The following is a 27,559-nucleotide window of genomic DNA, read 5'->3' on the forward strand; positions in this document are numbered from 1 at the left end:
CGTCAACTCAACCTCGCTACCATTACCCCCTCCCCCGTCCCCTCATCCTCTTCATCATCACCCACTCCCCTGTCCCCTTGTCCTCCCCACCATTCCCCATTGCCCGGTTCCCACCATCCCCAACTCCCCCATCCTCTCGTCCTTCCCACCCTTACCCCCTCCACTGTCCCCCCTCACCATCCCCCCACTCCCGTCTCCTCGTCCTCCCCACCATTCCCCACTCCCTCGTCCGATGCATTCCCAAATTGATTTGATGTTCCCATTAGAAAATTAGGAACATCAAATGATCTGATGCTCCCATCACTGAAATATAAGAAAAACAGTTAAAAAAAAAATGAAAAAAAATCAATCTATACTCACAAAATTTACGTTATGATAAAAACACAGCTCAATTCCAACGCCATGTCACAAAATAATTACTTTAGACACTTGATTATCCAGGATTCGAATATCCAGAAAACGCCCTTATACAGTGGCACCTCGATGTACGATTGCCCCTACTTACGATAATTTCGAGTTACGATGTAAATTTCATCGAAAAATGCGACTCGACCTCCGATATTTGTTGCTACACGTTCAGGTCGACCAAGCACGTGGTTCCCAGTCACGCGGCCAACCTGCCTCAGTTTACTACAGCTGCCTGCTTAGTGACGATCGCGCCTGTAAGAAATTCCGCTTTTGTGGTGATTTTTTTGCATTTTGAACATTAAAGTAATTATTATATATCATGCCATGAGTCCCAGGAAAGTCAGTGGTAAGGCTCAACATATGAAAACCCATGTAAGGATGACCATAGAGCAGAAACAAGAGTACAGAATGTCTCTTCCTCAACAATTAAGAAAATGTGTGCAGCATGGGAAGAATTGCAAATCTTTGCTGAAACGACTCACCCAAATCAAGCTGCAGTAGGCCGTTGCCGTAACCTGTTAAATGACACTGTGATGCATCATTACAGACAAATGTTAAAACGAAGGGAAAACAAATGTATCTTGACAAATTTGTAGTGAGACAAACAAGCACTGAACCACAACCAGGTCTTAGTGGTATTCAGGCAAAACGTAGGAAAGAGAGAGTACCCCAGAGAAAACATCACTGCCTGATGTGATAATGGAAGGGGACTCCCCTTCCAAACAGTAGCAACTCTCTTCCTCCCTCCTCATCACCATCTTCCATACGCCATCAAGAGCCCTCCATAAAGGTAAGAGACACTTTGGTACTGTATTGTAGTTAGAAAAAAACATTGTATTCAGTATAAAATGTATTTTATGTTAATATTTTGGAGGGTGGGGAACGGATTAATTCAATTCCCTTTATTTCTTATGGGAAAAATCGCTTCGACTTACGATATTTCGACTTACGATCCGCCTCTGGGAACGGATTAGTATCGTAAGTCGAGGCCCCATTGTACAGCCAAAATCGTGATGGATTAAGTTATCTCAATATCCAGCCAAAATGTCCACAGGAGCCGGAAAATCAGGTGTTTGTCCGGATAAAAATCTTGGCCAGTTAACTTGCTGCCGATGTTGCAATATCCAGACAGTCAGCCGGACAAGGAGTGAATTATCCGGATATGAAAGCCAGGCCGCAGGCCGTACCATATTAATCCCGTATGGCTGTGGCTCAAGGAGCATGGTGTTGGAGGGGGTGGGGTGGGTGGGTTGTGTCAGGAGAGAGGGGAGCGTTGGGAGGGACCACCTGGGGGGATAAGCGGGATGTGGAGTGGCCTATACACTACAGTACAGGAATTATTATTAATTTTAGAACAATTCATCATAGCCAAAAACAAAAGAAATACTAGAATACTAAATAGTTTTTCCAGTGTTCTGACATCAATTTTCGTGTTACGTCTTTCATTTTGGTATCAAATTGTGCGCAATCTAAAGGCACATATTTTAAAACTAGCCCCATAATAATAAAACAATAAATAGAATTTTAACAAATATTTTAACTTTTGGACACTTTTTAACGCTCACCACAAAATTATTTATATCTTTCCAGTGTTCTGACATCAATTTTCATGTGACGTCTTTCATTTTGGCATCAAATTGTGTGCAATCTAAAGGCGCTCATTTTGAAACCACACCCAGATTGATCAGTTAAAATTTAAATTTTTTACAAATATTTTAATGGATGATTTTAGACCGCGTCATCCGAGACGGCCCAGGAGAAAAACGGATGTCACTGGAAAGCGACATCGGAGCGTGAAAGTGATAATTATTAATACACTCACCAACACAGGTTAGTGACAACTGTTATGAGCCACCAGTCCCTCATAATATCCACCCCACCCAGTATGAGAGTTATAGTATTCTATACTTATACCATGTTTGGACTGGCTTATAACCCATTAATATGCAATACAGCATGTGTAGTTAGGTAGGTAGTACTGAATTTATAAGTGTTTCAGGCTCTCCAGACAACAGTATTAACAAAACTCCATGATTTGCTCATCATCAGCTCTACTGAACTGCCTGAAGAACAAGAAGGTCAAAACTGTTCAAGTGTAGCCAATCAACTGATTACATCAGAGATAAACTTTAATGATACTATTAAATCTATCAGATTAGATAAAAACAATCACCACAGCAGCAGACAGATGCTCACTAAACTAGCTTATCCCAATGATAAGTAAGACCTCATTCAAGCAACTACAAATATAAAACCAATCTTTATATTAATGAGTGCCTTACCAAGCAGCGTTGATCCTCCTCTACAGACTGCATCATATTATATTAATGAGTGCCTTACCAAGCAGCGTTGATCCTCCTCTACAGACTGCATCATATTATATTAATGAGTGCCTTACCAAGCAGCGTTGATCCTCCTCTACAGACTGCATCATATTATATTAATGAGTGTCTTACCAAGCAGCGTTGATCCTCCTCTACAGACTGCATCATATTATATTAATGAGTGCCTTACCAAGCAGCATTGATCCTCCTCTACAGACTGCATCATATTATATTAATGAGTGTCTTACCAAGCAGCGTTGATCCTCCTCTACAGACTGCATCATATTATATTAATGAGTGTCTTACCAAGCAGCATTGATCCTCCTCTACAGACTGCATCATATTATATTAATGAGTGCCTTACCAAGCAGCGTTGATCCTCCTCTACAGACAGCATCATATTATATTAATGAGCGCCTTACCAAGCAGCGTTGATCCTCCTCTACAGACGGCATCATATTCACAAACAAAACCCAAATCTTATCAAGCAGTGCTACACCAGGAATGGAACGACCATTGCTAAAAAAAGAACAGCAAAAGACATGAAATCAAAAGTGTCCAACAATTACTAACTTTCTTTGCTGATTGTGATATAACTGGAAGTCAGCAAACTTCCAAATGTCATTGTTGAGTGTAACACATGAGTGATCAGGCCTTACCTAGCTTAACCATATCTAAATTTTGGCTTTTTTATATTTGTATATTAATTACTAAATGCTTCTTTTTTATATAAATGGCTTTAAATACATGTAATTTACCCTCTTATAACTATTACTACAAAGACTTCAATTTTATAAAATGTAATAATTTTTTGAATGCTTAATTTGTCTAGTTATCAGATTCTTAGCTTACAATATTTGCAACTTACCCATTTATCTGTTGATACTAACACTTCAATTTCCCAAAATGTAATAAACCTTGAACTCTTAATTTGTCAAATTATCTGAATCTTTAATTCATTACTTTGTGAATTAAAAATTAATAATTAAATTTCTCACTTATATATCTGCCCATTAATATTAGCTACTAGTCTTGTTTGTTGTCTAATATTCCAATATTGTTAATGGATTCTTAAGCTTTAAGTACATCAGTGTTCCAGCCCATATGTGTTTGTTTCTATTGCATACCCTTATCCAACTTGTCTTATCACCATATGATATTACTGTATTACAATCTTAAGAGATTACTGAATTTTTAATTTGATTAATTATGTTTCCTTTTTTATTAATTATTTTGAATCTGAATCCATTTATTTATTCATAATCTTAATCTAATTGTCTAATTCTCACTTTATCTTTTTTTTTTTTGCCTGTGTATTGCCCGTTTATATTGCATATCCTTGCCCATGTTGTATTATTACCATATAATATTCATGTATTACAATATTAATCTAATTCTTAAATTAGCTAATTATTTGAATTCCATTTGATTAATTATTTGAATCTCAATTCGTTTACTCTAGGAATCTTAATTTGATTAATTATCTAATTTCCCACTCTTCTGTTCTTTATTATTTTTACTTTTATATCTGGTAAATTTTATTACTTATATACAGTATCTGCTAAATTTTATTACTTACATATCTGCTGAATAATATTTGCAATCACTTCTCTATTCTTGCATTTTTTTTCAAATACAGTGCATCATCACTCTAACAGACCCCGCTCTAACGAATTCCCGGATGGTCCAAATGAATTGTATTTGGCACTAAATGTTCAGTGGAAAATACAAAAATTCATTTGTGTTGTTCCACTGATGGTGATGACCTAGTCCGGCATGGCAGGGCTGTGAGAGCTGTGTACTGTACACACTCTCCACATCGTTCACTTCACTATCCATATCACTAGTAGCAGACACCTGTGTTAGGTCTTTTTCCAGATTTGGGATATCAAAATCATTAGCATGCTCATCTTCAAGCAATATGCTTGTATTCCAACATCAGATGATGTTTTCTTAAAAACATGGCCGACTAGGGCTGGGAGCTCGATATGGATGAATACGACATGGTTGCTACCTTGAATATGAGCCTGGCCATGACTCTGGGGAATGCTGGGAATTTTCTTCAAACTGGCAAACACGTCAGGAATCCATCTTGTACCCAAGTCAACACCGCGTTGGACAGGTGTTTAGAAGCCAGAGGCGCGTGTGCCACCTATTGTTGCTCACTCAGTACTAATCCAGCCAGCAGCCCTACGACATTCTGGGAATTTTTTGCAAGATGGCTGCCTCTCACTGGAGGTCCTAAGAGTCCATTTTGTACTCAACCTACCGCAAGCGCGCTTCGACTGTGTACGAAGAAATAAAAAATACTTTTGTCAGTTGGCACAGTAATTGGCGAATGGCATTTGTCGTTTGGCGCAGTGCAGTCGTTAAGGTGTTATGCGCACCCCTGATTGAGCAAAATTATACGCTAATTGCATTTCAGAGGGTTAATACACTCAACATAACTGGGTAATAACACCATGATTAAACCTTAAACTGCGCAACACGTCATATGATGTGTTGAGTAACTTGCTATAAATTGTGCTTCATGTCATATGACGTGATGGAATACCACACAAGATTTGAATGGCCAGCGGGGTAGGGGGCCTCCATACGCTGCCCAGGGGCTATAGTAAACCAGCTGCCATTTTGTAAAAAATATCCAGCTCACGCTACCAATGCGTGGGAGGCACCAATTACCCAGCGGTCACCATGGCGAACGCACAGCCAAACGCCTCCCGCGCACGCCACCACGCAATCACTTACTCAAGAGCAAATAACTAGTGAATTATTTTCTGATGGTGAGGAAAGTGATTTTTGATGACCCTGACATTGATAAGGACTACAGACAATTAACCGATGATAGTAGCACAGACAGTGAATATGAGATACAGTCTCCTCCCGTGGCGAGGCCTACATGCTCACCCGTGCCTCCTCGCTCAGTGTCTACTCCAATTCACCAACGACCACACAGTTCTTGTGCTTATTTAGAGTACGAGGATATTTTGGGCGACGAGTCAGAGGAAGGTGACTCATTTTCTGGTTTTCGTGAAGTGGATTCAGAGCATAGTGTTACCGAGCCTGTTGCTAGTACCAGTGGTGATACCGGGTGAGAATTTGTCGTGTCAGCAGCGTCTCGCCCATCCAAGCGCCGCTGCATGGCACCACATGAGGAACCAAGACCCTCATGTTCACGGGATTTCACCTCACGTTTACATAGCGCCCGTACTTTGCGTAGACGGACTTTAGCTCCTGGTCCACGGTGTGCAATGCTTCCTCGCTGTCGTGCTGCTGTTGCGTCTCGCAGGACACCAGGTGTACTTGTGTGGAGTGATGGTGACGATTTTATTCCTCTAATTCCTGCCTTTGACAATAAAGAAGTTGGGATTACAGACCTTTTCCCTGATAATGGTGAGGACATGTGTGAAATGGATTACTTTACAACATTTTATGATGAGCCGCTCATGGAATATATTGTACACCAAATGAACCTTCATGCGACTCATCTCATTGGAAAAGAGATAACAGAATATTCACGATTGCAGCGTTGGAAAAACACTATTATAGGTGAAATATATGTATTTTCGGCAATATGTATGTTGATGAAACATTGTGTCAAACACGCTATCACAGATTATTGGAGCAAAAACCTGACTATTCCAACACCTTTCTTCGGGAACTATATGTCCCGAGACAGGTTTCAGATACTCCTCAGGTGTCTTCATTTTGCAAGTAATGAGGACCGGACAGAGGATGATAGACTTTGGAGAGTCAGGCACTATATGAATGAAGTGATTGGAAAGTTCAGAGATTTCTACGTACCAGCACAGACGCTGGTGATTGACGATTCCCTTGTGCTTTTCAGAGGACGTGTTGCATTCAAGCAGTATATTCCCTCCAAACGCAACAGATTTGGATTGAAATTCTTTGTGATTTGTGACTGTGAAACAGGATAGGTGTTACACACGATTCTGTATTCTGCTAGTGATGTAAACATTCCCGGTAACGACCAACATGGTTTCTCAGGTAGTGTGGTAAAGTCACTGATGGTACCATGGATGAGCAAGGGCCACATTTTATACACGGATAACTGCTATACAGGTCCCTTGCAATCTAGGTTCTTGATTTAAAATAGAACTGGATTGTTTGGCACAGTAAAGCCAAGAAGAAGGGAAATGCCAGTGTTTGACAATAAACTTGAAGTTGGTGACTGCCAACTAAGAAAAAGTGATCAAATACGCTCAGTTAGGTGGAAAGACAAGAGAGAAGTGAACTTGCTGACAACCATTCATGATAGTACAATGGTGAACAGTGGCAAGGTGAACCGAGTAACGCAAGAACCAATAAGCCAAATTGTGTTCTTGACTATAATATCAACATGCATTTGGTTGATAAATCTGACATGATGGTGGGCAGTGTCGAGTGAGTGCGGAAAACATTGAAGTGGACGAAAAAAACAGCGTTGAATGTAATGAAACGCCATTTTCTGGGCGAGTCCCGGAGGCTCCCCGGAGCTATCCATGGCTGATATGGATACCCTAACTATTTTGCATCAGTCGATGTGGGTGGAGTTCTAGGCCTACCGGGGACCACGAGCCAGAACCTGGCCCCCTCAGAGAGGCACGGGGAGCAATGGCCCATAGAAATGCACATGTGATTTGGAGCATTCTATACCTGCCATCGACCGGGACAGGCACCCAGAAAGGTAAGCGCCACAAAACAAACCCCTATTCTGGTTAAACAACAAAAATCGACAAATGAGTGGACAGAACTCCCCCAGGAAAACGAACTAACAAGCATGACGTCACGCGAGCCGCGCCGCATGTCTGCGCAGCTCCCCCCTCCCCGGGAGGGGGAAGGGGGAGCCCCAGACCCCCGCGCCGGTGATCCCCGCCCCAGTTCTGAGGCTGGATATCAAAACCGTGAAAAACCCGCCGACCGGAGGGCGGGAGGGTGCTGGGGAGCCTCCGGGACTCGCCCAGAAAATGGCGTTTTATTACATTTAACGCTGGTTTTCTGGGGGGAGCCCTACGGCTCCCCGGAGCTACCTCACCAAAGACTACCTAAAAAATAAGGGGACATACCCGGGAGGCGGTCGGAGAATCACTCCACAACACGAAGTCGAGACAACAACCCAAGGTATAGCATTCGCCAGAAAAAAGGGAGAACGGCCGCAGACGAAGAAAACCTATGATCACGACAATAGGAGCCAAAAACCACTGCGCCTGAGAAGAGCAAGAAGCTCTGCCACACGGCCCCCAGAGGCGAATGCCAACACAAAAAGAAAACCGAGGCAAAGCAAACCTGACCCCAAGGAGCCACAACCACCAAGGAGAAGAAAAACAGGAGAGCACCCTGTCCAAAGACCAGGACGACACAGACAGTGCATAAGCAGGCCGGAGGTGTAACAACGCACGATACAACCTGCGAAACGGCGCAGAAGGAATATCGATACCGAAAGCTAGCAGCAGAAACCAAGGTGCCAGACCCAGGAACGGCCCCAAGTGCCTCTACATCCTCCGCAAGCCAATCCTATGACAGCCCCAGGAGGGAAAAGAAAACGCAGGACCAAAACGAAAACGCCACAAGTGTGCAAGACCACCTCCACAAGTGCAGCTGACAGGGAAGGAACTCGCATAAGGAGCCGCCCCGCACCAACATCCTGCAGAAGGGCAGGAGCGAAAAGACTCATTAGGAGGAGCAAAATCTCTCCCAGGAAAACTAGGAGCGCCGAGACAGTGTGAAGAGAAGAGATATTCACAAAAGAACAAAAAGGCCAACACCCAGAAGCTGCTGGGAAGAGGACCCACAAGCCCTAGAAAGGACCGGAGGGAAGCTCAACCGAATGACGACAGACGCACCAGAAAACGGGAAGGAGCAAAACAGTCCCGAACCATCGAGAATAAAAAGAAGCAAACACAAAGGACGAAGGCCCCAAAACCCCGTCGTACCCGAGACCAAAAGTCATGCAGAAACCCCAAGAAGAGGGGACATGACGGAAGAAGGCCCGTCCCGGAAAAAGGGGCGAAGATCGTAGAAAAGCACCCACCGACAGGACGGAAACAACGGGTACAACGGACAAGGAAACCAAGCCCAGGGAGGGGCCGACGCCCACAAAGCACGTGCGGAGAGGGGGAACGGAAAACCCCACACCACACTACTGCATGTCCCCCCCAGAGGGTTAGAAACACCCCGGCAGGGACCAACGGGGCCTGAGGCCTCTAACGTGAGCCCCACCCCAGCCCCGGGAACCCACCCTGCAGGCCCCGGGGCCGAGCTGTCCCCTCAAAGCCCCAGCGTCAAGAAAACCCCAGGGCAGCCATGAAAAACACGAAGGAAGGGAGCCCACTAGGCTCTGGAACTTGAACCGAAACCGGAGGATAGGCGAGGGGCGAGATGAAGACCCCAAGCTCATCCCCAGCCAGCACAATGAGGCGAGGACAAGACAATGAAACCAAGGAACATGGAAAAACCAGGCCCTGCACGGCAAGACCGGCAAGGAAGGAGAGCCCCAGAGGGAGCACGGAAGGGCCGAACATAACGCCACAACCAACCCTGACACGCAGCTGCTGTACCAAAACCGCAGCAAAACGTCACCACACTCCCAGAGGAAGCGACAGAGAAGATAAATAAATCGTACACGAGTGGCACACAAGGGGACATAGGCGGAAACCGAGCACCCAACTGAGCCACAGGGACGGTAGAAGAAACGTGTGCAGTGTAACCTGTAATTACTTAACCTATACCTATTATAGGTATAGGTTAAGTAATAATTGTAATTACGAAGCAATAAGATGCTTATCTTAAGATACTAACAAGGTTAGGTAAGGTCGGTGTTTTCTATGAAGCTTTTTAAGGGTATCTATTATGTTTAGTATATCACCTATGCACGTAGTTAATAAGTCAATATTGACTTTACGAATTTGCGAGAACGGGTTGGGGGCGGGGATCGCCGGCGCGGGGGTCTGGAGCTCCCCCTTTCCCCTCCTGTGGAGGGGGGAGCTGCGCAGACATGCGGCGCAGCTCGCGTGACGTCATGCTTGTTAGTTCGTTTTCCTGGGGGAGTTCTGTCCACTCGTTTGTCGATTTTTGTTGTTTAACCAGAATAGGGGTTTGTTTTGTGGCGCTTACCTTTCTGGGTGCCTGTCCCGGTCGATGGCAGATATAGAATGCTCCAAATCACATGTGCATTTCTATGGGCCATTGATCCCCGTGCCTCTCTGAGGGGGCCAGGTTCTGGCTCGTGGTCCCCGGTAGGCCTAGAACTCCACCCACATCGACTGATGCAAAATAGTTAGGGTATCCATATCAGCCATGGATAGCTCCGGGGAGCCGTAGGGGCTCCCCCCAGGAAAGTGTTTTTCGATGTGTTGACATAAGCATCCTGAACAGCTATATGTATCTGGTGAAAACTGGACGTAAACCAAGTTTCCGTTCGTTTGCTTTTACACTTGGGACACAGTTATTAGCAAAGTTTGGCAAAGATGTTTCTGGCACACAAAGACCCATCATGAACCCAGTGTTGCAGCATGCTGCTACACCCAGGCTCACTCACATTGAGGGCTTTCAAGCACACAGACTAAAACATTTGCCACCAGCTGGAAAGCGTGCAATAGACCAACGTGATTGCTTACTTTGTAGAACAATAAAAAGAGATCAGAAACGTAAACTTGTGCAAACATGGTGTGAAGCGTGTGCAGTTCCATTGTGTGCTGTCAACTGCTTCAACAACTATCACTCTCTCCAAGAATTCTAAATGTGCAATAATAGTGCAAAAACCTGTAAATAGTGTGTGCATGTGTGTAAATATAATAATGAACAATGTGAATACATATTATATTTGCATAATGGGAAAATATTTTTGTGTGCATGTGTATACTCAATGTATGCAACATTTATTACCATTGAACATGAAGTAACATTATATGCAACACAATTAGTGAATAATATTTGTGATAAAATACGCCTAGACACTGTAAATAATGCAGCAAAAATAAATTTGTGGCAATTCTGACTGCTTGAGGACTGCGTGCAATGCCTCTGGGACGCACCTTGCATGAGCAAGCTTGCAGGGTGTGACGTCATCGCTCATATTGTCGGCTCATTTATGTCATTTGTATGTACGATTAATTTTTTTCTCTCTCGTGGTCAGGAAACACAAATTAACAGGTTAGGAAGAATTTTTTTTTTCTTTTTTGTTACACCCCTGTGGGTGACAAGGGACAAATAGCCCTTAGCAACACACGGGTTAATACACTCACCATCACTGGGTAATGCCAATATGATTAATACACTCACCATCACAGGGTAATGACAATATAATTAATACACTCGCCATCACTGGTAAATGACAACACCAACATTAATACACCTATAGTTAATGAAAATATCTTGATTAATACACTCACAATCACTGGTTATTGACATCAACATGATAAACACACACACTGGTAGTACAGTAAGAATAAAATTGTCCTTACCATCATTAATGGGCAAAAGTTGTGTTTGCTATCGTCCTGGGTAGCCGAGCAGAGACTGGACGCAGTATTACCTATTAAGGCAAAATAAAACAAATTTAAGGTTTCTATGACTAAATTTTCCCCACCAAAACATAGTAAATGTTTAGAATACATTAAATAATTTTGTTTAGGTATTGTGCTTTGAGCAAAAGTAAGGAGGGTGGGCAGGAGTAAGGAGGGTGGGCAGGAGTAAGGAGGGTGGGCAGGAATAAGGAGGGTGGGCAGGAATAAGGAGGATGGGAAGGAGTAAGGAGGGTGGGCAGGAGTAAGGAGGGTGGGCAAGAAAGAGGAAGGGGGTATGGGCAGGTTCTCGGCTGCCTCCCCCCCCCCTCTCTTTGACAGCCTACGTAATGCAAACCACGTGCATTAACCCTAAAGCTGCTACAGCCTGGGCTGTAAAAGCTGGGGCTGGACAAAAAATATTTGAATTATGTGAAAATTAATATTAAATGTTAAACAAATCTCCGACTTATTGGCTTAAGCATCAAGAAAGTTTCATTCAATATTTTCAGAAATGTATTTTAGACAATTTTTTTTTTTAAAGGAGAATATTTTGTTGATAAGGAGAACAGCTCCTATTAACTGGAAGTTAGGGATAATGCAGTAATAAAGAGATGCAAGCACTTGTCCGATGTACAAAGAAGAAGAATAGTAGCAAGAAGTGTCCACAAAGTAGATATGCAGCTGGTGCTGTATAGCATTGCTGAGTAATACATCATAATACCAATAATAATGAGTATGTTATCATGCTCAATTTTGTTAAATATTATAAAAATGCATTGCCTAATGTTAATATCTGTTACTTTCACCAATGTTCATTTTTTTTTGTCTCCTTTGTTTATTATCTCATTTTGTGTAACCTCTACATCCTAGAGAGTGCATACCCATCCCTAACTATGTCAAGATAGAATGAAATTGATCACCAAATAAATCAGTCACAACTGGCAGAACTTGGGACTTTGAATTTTTTTTGACTGAGTTTTTCACAGATTTAAAATTCTATTTTCTTTTTCTCTTTAGGCGGTTTTGATGATTAGGGACCAGATTAGGGCTTTATCACTTTTATAAAGTATACATTTTTATCCTCTAAATCATTATAATTTTCCCTATATTTAGTTTTTTGGGGGTTATTTTTTCTTAACATCATTCCAACACATATTGATCTACAACTTTCACATTGATCTACAACTTTCACATATTCAGTACGAGTGCCAAACAACGTTTATTAAAACATATAAGTAAATTAATGAATTAGAACTACCTTATTCATTGTTGATAACTTCAACTTCAATTATCTCAAACTTTGAGTCAGCTTCAAAAAATTCAGTTTCTGACTGATACCTGGTTGATGGGGTTCTGGGAGTTCTTCTACTCCCCCAAGTCCGGCCTGAGGCCAGGCTTGACTTGTGAACGTTTGATCCACCAGGCTGTTGCTTGTAGCGGCCCGCAGGCCCACATATCCAGTGAAGTGTTAAGTCTGCAGACACTAACAATGCTCTCTTCTACCATGTGAGGGATTCTAATTATCCCATTGATTGGTCTTCCTCCAAAATAATCTTTCCTGCCTCTACTCTACACAAACGCCGTCTTGTCGAATCGGCTCTAATACACAATGTACCCAACATGAACTTGAGTTCTGGCTTTGTTGCTGTGGACTCTTCCCTTTCACAGTACAGTATATACTCAAATGCTCTAATCTTTCTAATAAACGTGACCTTTCATAAGCTTACCCTTTCCATTTACCTTTCTTTCTCTTTTCTCTCTTTTTTCTGTTCATTGTCTTCTCCTACGTTCCCTTGCTTTCCTCTTCTCATTATTTTCTCCTTCTCTTTCGGTGGTTATAATAGGAACTGCCTCGTATGGGCCAATAGGCCCTCTGCAGTTCCTACTACTAGCCCCTCTACTACTACACCTTACTTTGCTCCTCATCCTCTCGTGCCTAATTTATTGCCTGTCTCTACTTCCTCATCACAATCAACTTGAGAATGGTCCAGATCGGACCGAACGTCGTCGTCCCTTCACATTCTAGTGTGTGGTCTTGTCATCATCCACCACCGCCCCGGACTGATTCTCACCATTTTTACAAATAACGTTCACAGCTGTCTGTTCTACAATCCTATTAGAATGGATTTTTCACAGACCCTAAACGTTTGTAGTTATCAATTTTTTTCTAAATTTGACGCATAATTCAAATGCCACATTGACGATTTTTTTACAGTAAACTAAACTGAAAACATATATTCTAAATCTATGAAAATGAAGATCATATACTATTCTGAGAGCATAACACCAAATGAACAATTGGTTGATAGTATATATTTTGCAGCTGATCTCGAAATCTGAAGTATTCAATATTCAATTTATACAGTAATTATTTTTTATTTTCTTATTTTTCAAGTTACGTTTGTGATCATTTAGACAAAGTTGCAGGATTTGCTAGTATGCACAAAAAATTGGAAAGAATTAGAGCAATTTTGAGAAATTGAACTTTGCCATCAGGTCCTGTCGTATATGTATGCCATGCACAGCTTAAGGGTTAATACAGAGCTGTACTGTATAAAATGCATGAAACTTCAAAACTAACAATATTTCACTAATTATAACAATAATATTATAAATAAAACAATTTGTAACAGTCAATAAGTACATCAAATTTTGAGTATGCCTATAAAATAAGCACAGGTCATGTCAATGCGTTGGGCCTGGATGATATGGCTGGCACCATATGCTTCTCCTCTTCCTGGGGTAAAAACGTCAGGCTCGCGCGCGAAGGATTTTCGTGATAAATTTGAACAAATTTACTGTTTAAACTCATTTAATCTGTCAAGATGTCTCAGAGCAGCATTCATGGTATTGAAGGTATAAAACAAAAGAGAAAACATTTGTCAATTGATTAGAAAGTTGACTTGACAGAGAAAGCAGAGCATGGATACTCTGTCACTCGACTCGCCCAAGAATTCAACATTGGTAAAGCTACAGTTTGTGATATAAAAAAGCAGAAGGATAATATTAAGAAATTCTTTGCTCAAACTGATGCAATAGGCAACAGGAAAACAATGAAACCTGCTAAGTATATGGATTTGGACTCATCTGTATTTAAATGGTTAACACAGCATGGTGCGAAAGGAATTCCTGTTTGAGTTGATCCTATTAGAAATGCAGCTGAAAGACTTGCTGTAAAGTTAAATATAGACAATTTCAAGGCTTGTATTGAATGGGTATGTCGATTTAAAGAGAGGCATGGCATCATTAACAAGAAAATTGTGGCGATGCATTAAGTGCAGATGTTGGAAGTGCTAATGCATATAAGCATAAACTTTCTCAGCACATTATATAATAATAATCTAAGCTGGTTTTAAGTGTACAATGCAGATGTAACAGGCTTTAACTGGAAATGCCTTCAAAGAAACACTTTGGCCTTCAGGCTTGAGAAGAGTATTCCTGGTTGCAAGGTAAAGAAGGAAAGAATTTCAGCATTATTGTGCTCTAACGCAGATGGCAGTCACCGAACAATGTACGCAATTGTTGGGAAATCTGCCAACCCAAAAGCATTGAAAAACTGCATGAACAGACTACCTGCCATCTACTACAACACAAAAAATGCCTGGTTCACACAGATTATTTTTGAGGATTGGTTCCAGTATCACTTTTATAAATTAGTAAAAAAGCAGCAGATCAATGAGTGTAGAATTCATCCTGCTGAGGTAAAGGTAATGCTGTTGACTGACAATGCCCCAGCTCACCCCATTGCTAAATTAACATCGCCTGATGGCAAAATAACATGTATGGCTTTACCACCAAACACTACATCTGTAATACAACTCATGGATTAAGGGTTATCTATGCTCTCAAAAGGCTTTGTCTGGCTAATGTCTGAGGCTAATGCCTGAGCTATGAATTTAGACATTATGGAAGTGCTGCTCTCTGAGGAAAGAGATACTTAACCACTGCACTGTGCAACGAGCTTGTAGGCGCTCGACGGGTGGTGCGTAACACACCTCAGGGATCTTATAGGTATAGCGTATGATTCAAAACTCCCGCAGCTACATGGGGTTCACATCAGCCTCCTCAGGGCTCTTATAAAGACGTCATTTAAAAAAAAATCGTGGGCAACATTCCCGGGTGTAAGAGCCTCAGTACTGAGTGAGCAACCAAGGTTGGCGCACACAGCATGAGCTCACAGCACTACTGTTCAGCTTGTGACCACAGCATTGCCAAATAATGTCAAAATATATATGTAACTGGTATTATTTAGCCATGATAGTATTACAGAAGAGCCTGAGTGTGATAATGACTGTGTACAATGTTCAAATGTCAGTGAATCAATGCTCTTCAAGATGTTCACAGCGCTAGCCACAGCACAACAGCATTATTTTGTCCATCTAGGAATCTTCAAACGACTTCATATGTTCCTTTACAAAATAAACGTGTGGTCTATTATTCATTTACAGGACTTAGTGACCAGGACTGTGATAATAGCAGGATTGTGGCGCTCTTATAAACAGACGCCATTTAAAAAAAAATCGTGGGCAACATTCCCGGGTGTAAGAGCCTCAGTACTGAGTGAGCAACCAAGGTTGGCGCACGCAGCATGAGCTCACAGCACTGCTGTTCAGCTTGTGACCACAGCATTGCCAAATAATGTCAAAATATATACATAACTGGTATTATTTAGCCATGATAGAACGATAATAGCAGGATTGTGGTGATAATTAGTGCTGTGCATAGTATTGTGGGCAGGTGGAATTTTGGTAAGGGAGGGAGGGGAATCGAGGTAGCGTCAGTGTGTGGCAGCCACTCTTGTTTTGCTCACCATACTAGCTTAGTGGTTCACTATGGTGAACACAAATGTAGATACATATATATAATGTGTGTGTATATAGTGTAATAACAGCAACAGGAGTATATTGGGAGGAGCCATTTTGGTGAGGGAGGTGGCGTCGTACTCGTAGCGTTGTCTTCTGCTGTGTGACTTGTCATGCAGTGTATGGTGGCCACTGTTCTGTTTGGACATAATACGAGTTTAGTTGTATGGTTATGGTGAATAAAACATGTTGATATTTATACATAATGTGTGTAAATAGTGTAATAAAAACAATAACAGTATGGTGGGAGGAGGAATGTTGGCGAGTAAGGTGTTGGAGAAGTGAGGGAGGGCTGGCTGGGTGTGGCAGCTCAATCTTGTTTTTTGGGCTCACCATACGAACTTAGTGGTTCGTTATGGTGAACACATATGTAGATGTTTTTTTTTTTTGAGATATATACAAGAGTTTGTTACATTCTTGTACAGCCACTAGTACGCGTAGCATTTCGGGCAGGTCCCTGGAATACGATCCCCTGCCGCGAAAAATAGTTTTTTCATCCAAGTACACATTTTACTGTTGCGTTAAACAGAGGCTACAGTTAAGGAATTGCGCCCAGTAAATCCTCCCCGGCCAGGATACGAACCCATGACATAGCGCTCGCAGAATGCCAGGCGAGTGTCTTACCACTACACCACGGAGACTAAATACATATACAATGTATATGTTATATACAATGTGTGTATATAGTGTAATAACAGTAAAATCACTGTTTGATCGTAGAATATAATATACACCTTACATCTTGTATAATCTATGATTGAACAACTGACCACTATCGTACCTTCCTCATAGCAAACATGGACATAACACCACCAGAAGCAAACTCTCATTCAGGCTACACAGTGAATCAGCTTTAGGCAATCTCTCAAATGCACTTCACAATATTAACTGGGAATCTGAATTCAAGAATACACAGGATATAAACTCATTAACTAACCTCTTTCTCTCCAAAACTCTAAGCTTCTTAAATACTCACTGTCCCCTCCTTATCAAACAAGTAACTGACAAAAGAATAAACAATCCGTGGCTCACAAGTGGCATACTCAAATCAATCAACAAAAAACTTGAATATGAAAGAAAATCTAGGATTGGCCTAGTTACAAAGGAAGTAGTTAAAAGGTACTCATCAGTGCTTACCTGTATCATAAGAAAAGCCTAAACTTTCATATTATGAGAATAGATTCAAAGAAGCAAAAGGCAACATGAAAAACACATGGAAAACCATCTCTAATATCCTAGGAACAAAACGACACTCCCACAACCAGATAATACTCTCTAAGGATAGCTACACAGTGTCAACTGATTTAAAAATGGCAAGTGAATTTAATAGCTTCTTTTCATCGGTTGGTGCTAACCTTGCCAGTAAAATCCACAGACTCAGACACATATCAATACATATCTCTCAGGCAGCTATCCAAACTCTCTTCTCCTTTCACCAGTCAGCCCGACAGATGTTGTGTCCATCATACACTCACTAAAAACCAAAGCTGGGAACATCAGTGAAATCCCATCCACTGTATACAAGAGCGCCTCCCATGCCATTGCGCCACCATAGCTCTGGCTGTTCAACAAATCCCTAGAGTGTCATACCTTCCCTGATATCCTTAAAAAGCAAGAGTAAAACCAGTTCATAAAGGAAGCAATCCGGCAGACATAAACAATTATAGACCAATATCAAACCTACCCACACTATCAAAAATATTTGAAAAAAATTATCTACAAACAGCTCTACTCCTACCTCGTAAAATTTGACATACTCAGCCCCTGTAAGTTTGGCTTCTGCTCCCAAAAGAGTACCAACGATGCAATTATTAGTCTCCTTGATATAATTTACTCAGCCCTTGACAAAAATGAGTTTCCGATTGGACTCTTCATTGACCTGAGAAAGGCCTTTGATACTGTTAATCACAACTACCTCTTACGTAAACTCCATCATTAACCCTCAAACCGCGCATATCATATATAAATGATATCAGTGACAAAACCGAAACCGCGCACATCATTTATATATGATTTCGTGTCTAGCGCTATAATTTAAACGCCCCGCCTGGGATAGGGGCAGCTATAGTACAGCCACGACCGATAGTTGCCAGATGCCACCTAGAAAAAAATCCAGGCCAACATTCTTGGGTGTTACAGCGTCAGTATTGAGCAAGCCACCAAGGCTGGCGCACGCAGCATGAGCTCACAGCACCGCTGTTCAGCTTGTGACCACAGCATCGCCTACAAATACCATAATATAAATGATACTGCTATTATTTAGCAGTGATAGTATTACTGAAGCCCCCTGACTGTGATAAAACTGACCAGGATTCTGATAATAGCAGGATTGTGGTGATATTTAGCGCTATGCTCCATGGAGGGAGGAGTAAGGCTGTGGGAGAGAGGGTTGTGGTGTCGTTTTCTGACTGTGTGTGGCCACCATTTATTGACTGCACTCACCATACCAGCTTAGTGGTTTGCTATGGTGAACACAAATGTAGATACTTATATATAACGTGTGTATAGTGAGAGATAACAGCGAGAGGAGTAGGTTGGGAGCCGCCATTTTGGTGAGAGAGGAGCGTCGTCTGCACGACTTGGCATGTTGTTTACTGATGGCCACTATGATCTTTGGGCACCATACCAGCTTATTTGTTCAGGTATGGTGAATAAAACAGGTAGATACTTATATATAATGTGTGTATATGGCGTAATAACACCACAAACAATATTGTTGGAGGACAAATATTAGTGCGTCTGGCCTTGAGGGTGGCCGCCGATCAGCTGACTGTGTGAGTAGCTACGTCTTTCTGCCTTACTCACAATACAAGCTTAGATGTACAGTTATGGTGAACAAAATATGTAAATACGTATATATAACGTATGTGTATAGTGAATAAATACAGAAAGAGTATTGTGGGAGGTGAATGAGGGTGAGTGAGGTGGTGTTGAGGGAGGGAGTGGCAGTGAGTGGCTCGCTGGTGTTTGGCGATCACTCCTCGTTGCTTTTTGACTCACAAGACCAACTTAGTAGTTCGTTATGGTGTACAAAACATGCAAATACTTATATATAACCTGTGTATATAGTGTAACAACAGCAAAACTATTTGTTTATTGTTTTATGAACATAATAATTGAATCACTAATATGCACACCATAATTTTGAGTACAGCGATGGTTCACACATTTTATAATATAAATATACCACAATTCACTGTATGGAATAATATTACTGCAAAAAAACTAAGAAAAAATCAATCAGAGACATTGAAATAATTAGGTAATAATATATTTGTGGCAATTGCCGTCTGACAGCTCGAGCGGAGTAGACCTCGTCTGGCGAAGGCTCTGCCAACGCCCGTTTTTTGCCACACTTCCCTACCCTATTGCGGCTAAAATATGCCATCTACGATTTTTTTGTTATTTTTTCCGTGATCAGGGAACAAAAATGAACACTTCTATAAGACGATAGAATTTTTTGGATTTTTTTTTTTTTTGTTGCGCCTGTGGGTGTGAATTCCATTTGGGCCCCTAGCGGTTTGAGGGTTAAGGTGTAACGGGGGGTGGGGGAAATAGCTCTCTTTAGTCCATTAGTTCGCTCCCCAGTTAGTCAACTATTCTAGAGTTCCCCCCAGAGTTCCTACTGCAACCTCTCTTGTTCAACACCTTGTAACCCAGGTATTTGATTACCTAGGTGCTACAACTACAAGGCGCTGTAACTTGATCAGCTACCCGCAAACTCTAGAGAAACTCCAGAACCATTTCACTGCCACAAACGTATACGAGAACCAAAAGGGAAGAAATGGATAATGAAGTAATGAGTGAGGGTTTGGGGTAAGAGAGGTAGGGAGGTGGGAGGAGCGAGGAGGGTTGTCAGTTGAAAGGGCGAGTTTGGAGAGGGGCGGAGGGAGAAGAGAGAGAGTACGGAGATGAGTGGAGGTAGAGGTAGAAGGGTAGGTGGGTAGAAGTACAAAAGTAGACAGTAGAAGTAGTAGTGCTGCCACCATCCATTCTAGACAGTACATACATGACAAGGAATGGAACTTGTCTGTATCAAAAGATGTTATTAGCATATGTCAACGGGAATCATGTTCCAGGCAAGATTCTTTAATCCCATAGTCTCAAGAGTACTCTACACTTTAGTTTGCATATTGTATCCAAAAATCCCAAATCTAGGAACAATTAAAATCAGATTAAAAGTAAGTGAATTTCTCAATAAATTCATCAGTATATTTAAAAGGATAGATATCATAATTCAAGCAAACAAACTGAAGGTTCACTATTAAATTACAAAGTGAGCCACTACCCAAGAATTTGAGACCATTACCACTGTCTGTCCCTGCTAGTCACACAACACTAGTAAACACGACTAAGTCACCTTCCATGTTCAACTCACCAAGTGTCTGCCAATAGCTGGATAGAGAGGGAAGGGGGGACTGTAGTTGACAGGAACAGTCCCGCCCCGTCCGGCTGACAGCCTCCCTGGCTATGCTGTCCTCTGTTCTGCTCTGCTGACTGTTCTCCTATTGCTTATCCTCCCGAATCTACAGCTCTCCGAGTATATATTGGGAAACCTAGTAGCTAACTCCGCCCACAAGTAGATAGCCCCAGGCACTCTAACAAGCCACACCTAGAACTGGCGGCTTGTTTGAAGGCTATCAGGCTACAATTATCAGATTAGCAGAAGCAAGGTGAAATTTGCTTGAGCTGACCTCAGGTCAACTTGAGGTCATTAACACTAAGAGGTGTGAGTTTCAGGCCGACTGAATGGCGCCTTTCAAATCCTTGTCTGTGACTCATGAAATATATATATATATATATATATATATATATATATATATATATATATGTATATATATATATATATATATATATATATATATATATATATATTAAATACAACAAAACAAAACACCTTTATGGTGTTACAATGGAATCCGAGGCCATACCCTGGACTATATCCAATCCTATCATAGTGATAGACACCAATGTGTAGCCATCAATGATATAACCTCTCCCACTCTACCAATAACCATTGGAGTGCCACAGGGCAGCATCTTGGGACCTCCTATTTCTTATATAAATCAATGATCTGCCTAATGTCTCTAACATTCTGAAACCTATATTGTTTGCTGATGATACTACCCTCATCTATTCTAACCCCCAACCTACATACACTAAATAATGTTGTTAATAATGAACTAAAAAAAGTTCACTTATGGACGTCAATCAACAAACTATCACTTAACATAGAAAAGACCTACTACATCTTATTTGGTAGCAAATCAACAAATGCAATTCAGCTTCAGATAGACAATGTTAACATTAGTAATAAAAATGATGGAAAGTTTCATGGCCTATTCCTAGACAAGAGACTCATCTTCAGCACCCACATACAACACATAACTAAGAAAATCTCTAAAACAGTTGGTATACTCTCCAAAATCAGATATTATGTACCTAACTCTGCTCTCATCTCACTATATTATGCACTTATCTACCCCTATCTTAATTATGGTATCTGTGCATGGGGTTCTACCACTGCAAACCACCTTAAGCCCATCATCACACAGCAAAAATCTGCTATCAGAATAATAACCAATTCTGCTTTCAGACAACACTCAGCCCCCTTGTTTAACTCCCTAAACATGCTAAATATAATCTCACTCCACACATTCTCTTGTGTCAACTACATTTACAAAACCCTGTTCTTAAATGCAAATCCTGCACTGAAACTCTCCCTGGACAGATGTAATAGGACCCATTATCACCACACCAGAAATAAATATCTCTGTGATATCCCCAGTCAAACTTAATCAGAGTAAACACTCTATACAAATAAAGGGACCTAGTCTATGGAACTCACTCCCTAATGAATTGAAAAGCTGTCCAACTTTAGCGTCATTCAAAAACAAAACTAAAAAGTACCTAATTTCATCTTCATAGTTTTCTAGCTTGTTGCTTTAAAATTGCACTGTATCTAGTGCTACCCAATCTCCCAATCTTGATGTACCCAATCCAAACAACTTTACCATTGTGATCATTGCTGTCTTCTTATATGCGCTATCAATTTGCTGTATCGTGCCTATTAATCTTTGTTTAAATTACCAATCAAGCTGTCAATGCAATCAATCAGAGCTTTAATATACCAATGTGCTTTAATATACCTACTAATTTCTCTCATCTCATTTTTTTCTTGCAATGTATCTGTTATCATTTTACTAATTCTGCTAGAATTTACCTACTTAAAATTATCTGTTAGATTAAGGACCTGCCTGAAACGCTGTGCGTATTAGCGGCTTTACAAGATTGTAAATACCATGCTATGTATTCTCACAAACCCAATGTACCTTCTTATATAATAAATAAATAAATAAATATATATATATATTGTGACGATAATCTCCTTCAAGAGATTGAGCCTGCTCTTCCCTCCAAAATACGTCGCTATATACATCTATATAAAACTAATATGGAAGAAATATCCAACACATACAACTCCAAGGTTTGCCAGAGCGCAAAACGTATGCAGCCAGGAACACCTGCTCCACATCGAATCACCAAACTACCTGTCTGTCGCCAGCTCATCGCTGATTGGCTGCGGGTCCAGTTGCACCTGCCCTCCACCCACCACACTACCTGATGTCTGGGGCCACACGACCACCAGACCTCAGAATATCCAGTGCTTTCAACAAGTTAACACGTCTTCGTTGGTAGACTAAGCTGTGGCTTACGTGTACTAAGAGAGGTGATAGCTTAAAGCCAATATTCCTGCACCAATATTTACATTGTTTGTTATACACTTGTTATTACTCACTTGTCTTAACGTAACTTTTCATTTTGTCATTTGATTATTCTTATTATTTTGATTGATTGATTTTATTATACGAATTTGTATGTCCATTTTATTCATGTTTTGCTTTTCTAACGTAATTAAAATCTCATTGTTAAATTTACTTGTGTTTTGTGTGTCTTCCCATTACCTTACCACAGACGAAGTTCCAGATTTTCTATTTTTGTTTCTATATGTGACGAGGCCATACCCCTAGCTTTTGAACAGCCGAACACCAACGCGTTACCGTCACAATATATATATATATATATATATATATATATATATATATGTCACATATATAAGCCCCATAATTTTGAGCATAGCGATGAACCCTGAGCGCTCCATTGCCCAGTGCCCAAAATTTGCTCAACTTCCCAACTCCATCACGGCTAAAGTATGTCAGTTAAACAAGCTACGAGGATGAGGGAAGGGGACGTTCCCTCCATGCTAGATTTAATATTTACCAGGAAGGAGGAAGAAATATTTGACATTCAGTACCTTCCTCCCTTGGGTAAAAGTGACCATGTCTTTTTGGGAATAAAGTATGCAATGCGTTATAATCTGGAAGAAAATATGACGGTCGATGCAAACGAAAAACCTGACTTCAGGAGAGGACATTATGGCAACATTAGAAAAATTTTTAGTGAGTATAATTGGACAGACTTGTTTCTAGGCAAGGAAGAGAATGAGATGTATGTCAGGTTTTGTGAAATATATGATAAAGGCACAAAAAAATTTATACCAAAACAGAGAAGCAGAACTAGGAAACAGGATTGGTTCAACAGACAGTGTGAGAGGGCCAGAGATCAAAAGACAAAAATGGAATCAATACAGGAAGAGGCTGAACCCCCAAACATACCAGCGATACAAAGATGCAAGAAACAACTACACGGCAGTGAGGAGAGAGGCAGAAAGAAATTTTGAAAAAGGGATTGCAGGCAAATGTAAAACAGAACCAGGTCTATTCTATAAATTTATAAACAACAAATTGCAGGTAAAGGATAATATTCAGAGGTTGAAAATAGGAAATAGATTCACGAAAAATGAAAAGGAAATGTGTGAAACATTAAACAAAAAGTTCCAAAGTGTGTTTGTACAAAATGAAATCTTCAGGGAACCAGATACAATAAGAATTCCACAGAACAACATAGAGCACATAGAGGTGTCTAGAGACGAAGTGGAAAAAATGCTCAAAGAGCTAAATAAGTACAAAGCAGTTGGTCCAGATGGAGTTTCACCATGGGTTCTATGAGAATGTGCACCTGAGCTCAGCATTCCTCTTCAACTGATTTTTCAGGCATCCCTGTTTACAGGAGTTGTAGCTGATGTGTGGAAAAAGGCTAACAAAGTTCCAATCTACAAATGTGGAAGCAGGGAAGACCCTCTTAATTATAGACCGGTATCATTGACAAGTGTAATAGTCAAAATATTGGAAAAAATAATTAAATCTAAATGGGTAGAACACCTGGAGAGAAATGATATAATATCAGATGGACAGTATGGTTTTCGATCTGGAAGATCCTGTGTATCGAATTTACTCAGTTTCTATGATCGAGCAACAGAGATATTACAGGAAAGAGATGGTTGGGTTGACTGCATCTATCTGGACCTAAAAAAGGCTTTCGACAGAGTTCCACATAAGAGGTTGTTCTGGAAACTGGAAAATATTGGAGGAGTGACAGGTACGCTTCTAACATGGATGAAAAATTTTCTGACTGATAGAAAAATGAGGGCTATGATCAGAGGCAATGTATCGGACTGGAGAAATGTCACAAGTGGAGTACCACAGGGTTCAGTTCTTGCACCAGTGATGTTTATTATCTACATAAATGATCTACCAGTTGGTATACAGAATTATATGAACATGTTTGCTGATGATGCTAAGATAATAGGAATGATAAGAAACTTAGATGATTGTCATGCCCTTCAAGAAGACCTGGACAAAATAAGTACATGGAGCGCTACTTGGTAAATGGAATTTAATGTTAATAAATGCCATGTTATGGAATGTGGAATAGGAGAACATAGACCCCACACAACCTATATATTATGTGAGAAATCTTTAAAGAATTCTGATAAAGAAAGAGATCTAGGGGTGGTTCTAGATAGAAAACTATCACCTGAGGATCACATAAAAAATATTGTGCGAGGGGCCTATGCCACGCTTTCTAACTTCAGAATTGCTTTTAAATACATGGATGGCGATATACTAAAGAAATTGTTCACAACTTTTGTTAGGCCAAAGCTAGAATATGCAGCAGTTGTGTGGTGCCCATATCTTAAGGAGCACATCAACAAACTGGAAAAGGTGCAAAGACATGCTACTAAGTGGCTCCCAGAACTGAAGGGCAAGAGCAACGAGGAAAGTTTAGAGGCATTAAATATGCCAAAACTAGAAGACAGAAGAAAAAGAGGTGATATGATCACTACATACAAAATAGTAACAGGAATTGATAAAATCGATAGGGAAGATTTCCTGAGACCTGGAACTTTAAGAACAAGAGGTCATAGATATAAACTAGCTAAACACAGATGCCGAAGAAATATAAGAAAATTCACTTTTGCAAACAGAGTGGTAGACGGTTGGAACAAGTTAGGGGAGAAGGTGGTGGAGGCCAAGACCGTCAGTAGTTTCAAAGCGTTATATGACAAAGAGTGCTGGGAAGACGGGACACCACGAGCGTAGCTCTCATCCTGTAACTACACTTAGGTAATTACAGTACATACAATATTTATTTTTTAGTTTCCCATGATCAGAGACTTTATTTTAACATTAGAAGAGAAAAAAAATTTTGCCAAGAATTTATTTCCTGCACACAGGGGGTATCCATATTTGGAGCCCGAGCAACACAGTGACCAATAAGGATACAAAGTATGCTCTCGGACGCAAGTTCGAATCCTCGTCACAGCCCTTGTGGATTTGTTCATACAAAGGCTAGTAGAACATTAGAAAACTTCAAGAAATATTCAATTAAAGATGCAATTTACAACTAGGCCAAAGAATGGAGCGAGTTAAAGGTCACCACATTAAAGAATGCATGGAATAAAATTCTGAGTCCGGTACCTGGTTAGAATGAAGACAAAGCTTACTATGATTTTGAGGGCTTTGATAATGCGATTTTTGAGACATTCAGAGATGCATGTGAGGAAGATTTGCAACTTTCTGATGTGAATGAGTGGTTAAATAATGATGCTGATGATCCAGGTTATGGTGAATTAACTGATAATGAGATTATCTAGTCTGTTACTGGTAATAATGATGAGGATGTGGAAGAGGAAGATGATAGTGTGTTATCTATTCCATATGCTGCATCATTGCAAAAGGTCAATGATCTGCTTGATTTGGTTGCTGTAACTGATAATGAAGAGCTGACAGATTATTACCTGCACCTAAAGGACAAGAAAAATATTATAATGAAGCTCACAACAAAGAAACAAACTAAGATTCAAAAGTTTTTGGTATGGTTTCACAGTAGGCCTACAGGACCAGCACCCAGCACTAGCAAGGACTCACCTTCTGAGGATGCCCAGGCAACTGGACAAGCACCCAGCACTAGCAAGGACACACCTTCTGAGGATGCTCAGGCAACTGGACCAGCACCCAGCACTAGCAAGGACTCACCTTCTGAGGATGCTCAGGCAACTGGACCAGCACCAGCACTAGCAAGGACTCACCTTCTGAGGATGCCCAGGCAACTGGACCAGCACCCAGCACTAGCAAGGACACACCTTCTGAGGATGCTCAGGCAACTGGACCAGCACCCAGCACTAGCAAGGACTCACCTTCTGAGGATGCTCAGGCAACTGGACCAGCACCAGCACTAGCAAGGACTCACCTTCTGAGGATGCCCAGGCAACTGGACCAGCACCCAGCACTAGCAAGGACTCACCTTCTGAGGATGCCCAGGCAACTGGACCAGCACCCAGCACTAGTAAGGACTCACCTTCTGAGGATGCCCAGGCCACTAGACCAGCACCCAGCACTAGCAAGGACTCACCTTCTGAGGATGCCCAGGCCACTAGACCAGCACCCAGCACTAGCCATAACTTACCTGGGAGTACCACTTGAGCTGTACAGCACAGTTCTAATGACATTAAATGTACAAAGTGTAGTTTATATGATATAAGTGTACTGCAGTAGTGTGATTCTAGTGGTCTGTACTTTATGTACAGACTGTAGTGTATAATGTACATTTGTTAGAAAAGTTACAGTTCTTTAAACAATTTATATTCATATGTGTGGCACTCTCAGGATATTGAGGCTAACAAAGTTTGCACTACACAACTCAACTGGTAAGGTAAGTACAGTACTGTAACGTGCAATATAAATTTATTTCATTGCAATACAAATTCTTTGTTATTTAAATTTTTCATAAGGCAAATGTGGACTGGCATATGCATTAATGTGATTGTATTTTTTTTTGGGGGGGGGAAAGGGGGTTGCTGGGGCTGAACGGATGGAATGAATTCCACACTGGAATGAATCGGCTATGCCCCATATAGTTCATTCAAGCGAGTACACACATTTAATTTCTACATTTACTGTCTACATTTAATGTCATCTAATTTCATGCATTTCTTTGATAAAGTGTTTACTCGTGTCCTTTATGATCTTGGTTATTTGAAAGTGTTGGCCAAATTAAC

At 41.0% G+C, this 27,559-nt stretch overlaps 2 protein-coding genes across 2 annotated transcripts in view; one reads left to right on the forward strand and one right to left on the reverse strand.

Moving 5' to 3' along the window:
• LOC138371320 (tripartite motif-containing protein 5-like) overlaps positions 1-27,559 on the reverse strand; it is a 69,913-nt gene that overhangs the window by 39,836 nt on the left and 2,518 nt on the right. Inside the window, exon 2 of the mRNA XM_069336107.1 lies at positions 11,195-11,265. Within this exon, the coding sequence (XP_069192208.1) occupies positions 11,195-11,200 (6 nt within the window). The 5' untranslated portion in view covers positions 11,201-11,265. The remainder of the gene's footprint in view (positions 1-11,194; positions 11,266-27,559) is intronic.
• On the forward strand, positions 14,746-15,066 carry LOC138371321 (tigger transposable element-derived protein 7-like). Its single transcript, XM_069336108.1, has one exon. The coding sequence runs from the start codon at positions 14,746-14,748 to the stop codon at positions 15,064-15,066; it is 321 nt and encodes a 106-aa protein (XP_069192209.1).

Source organism: Procambarus clarkii, chromosome 35 (genome assembly GCF_040958095.1).
Source record: "Procambarus clarkii isolate CNS0578487 chromosome 35, FALCON_Pclarkii_2.0, whole genome shotgun sequence".
Taxonomy (NCBI): domain Eukaryota; kingdom Metazoa; phylum Arthropoda; class Malacostraca; order Decapoda; family Cambaridae; genus Procambarus; species Procambarus clarkii.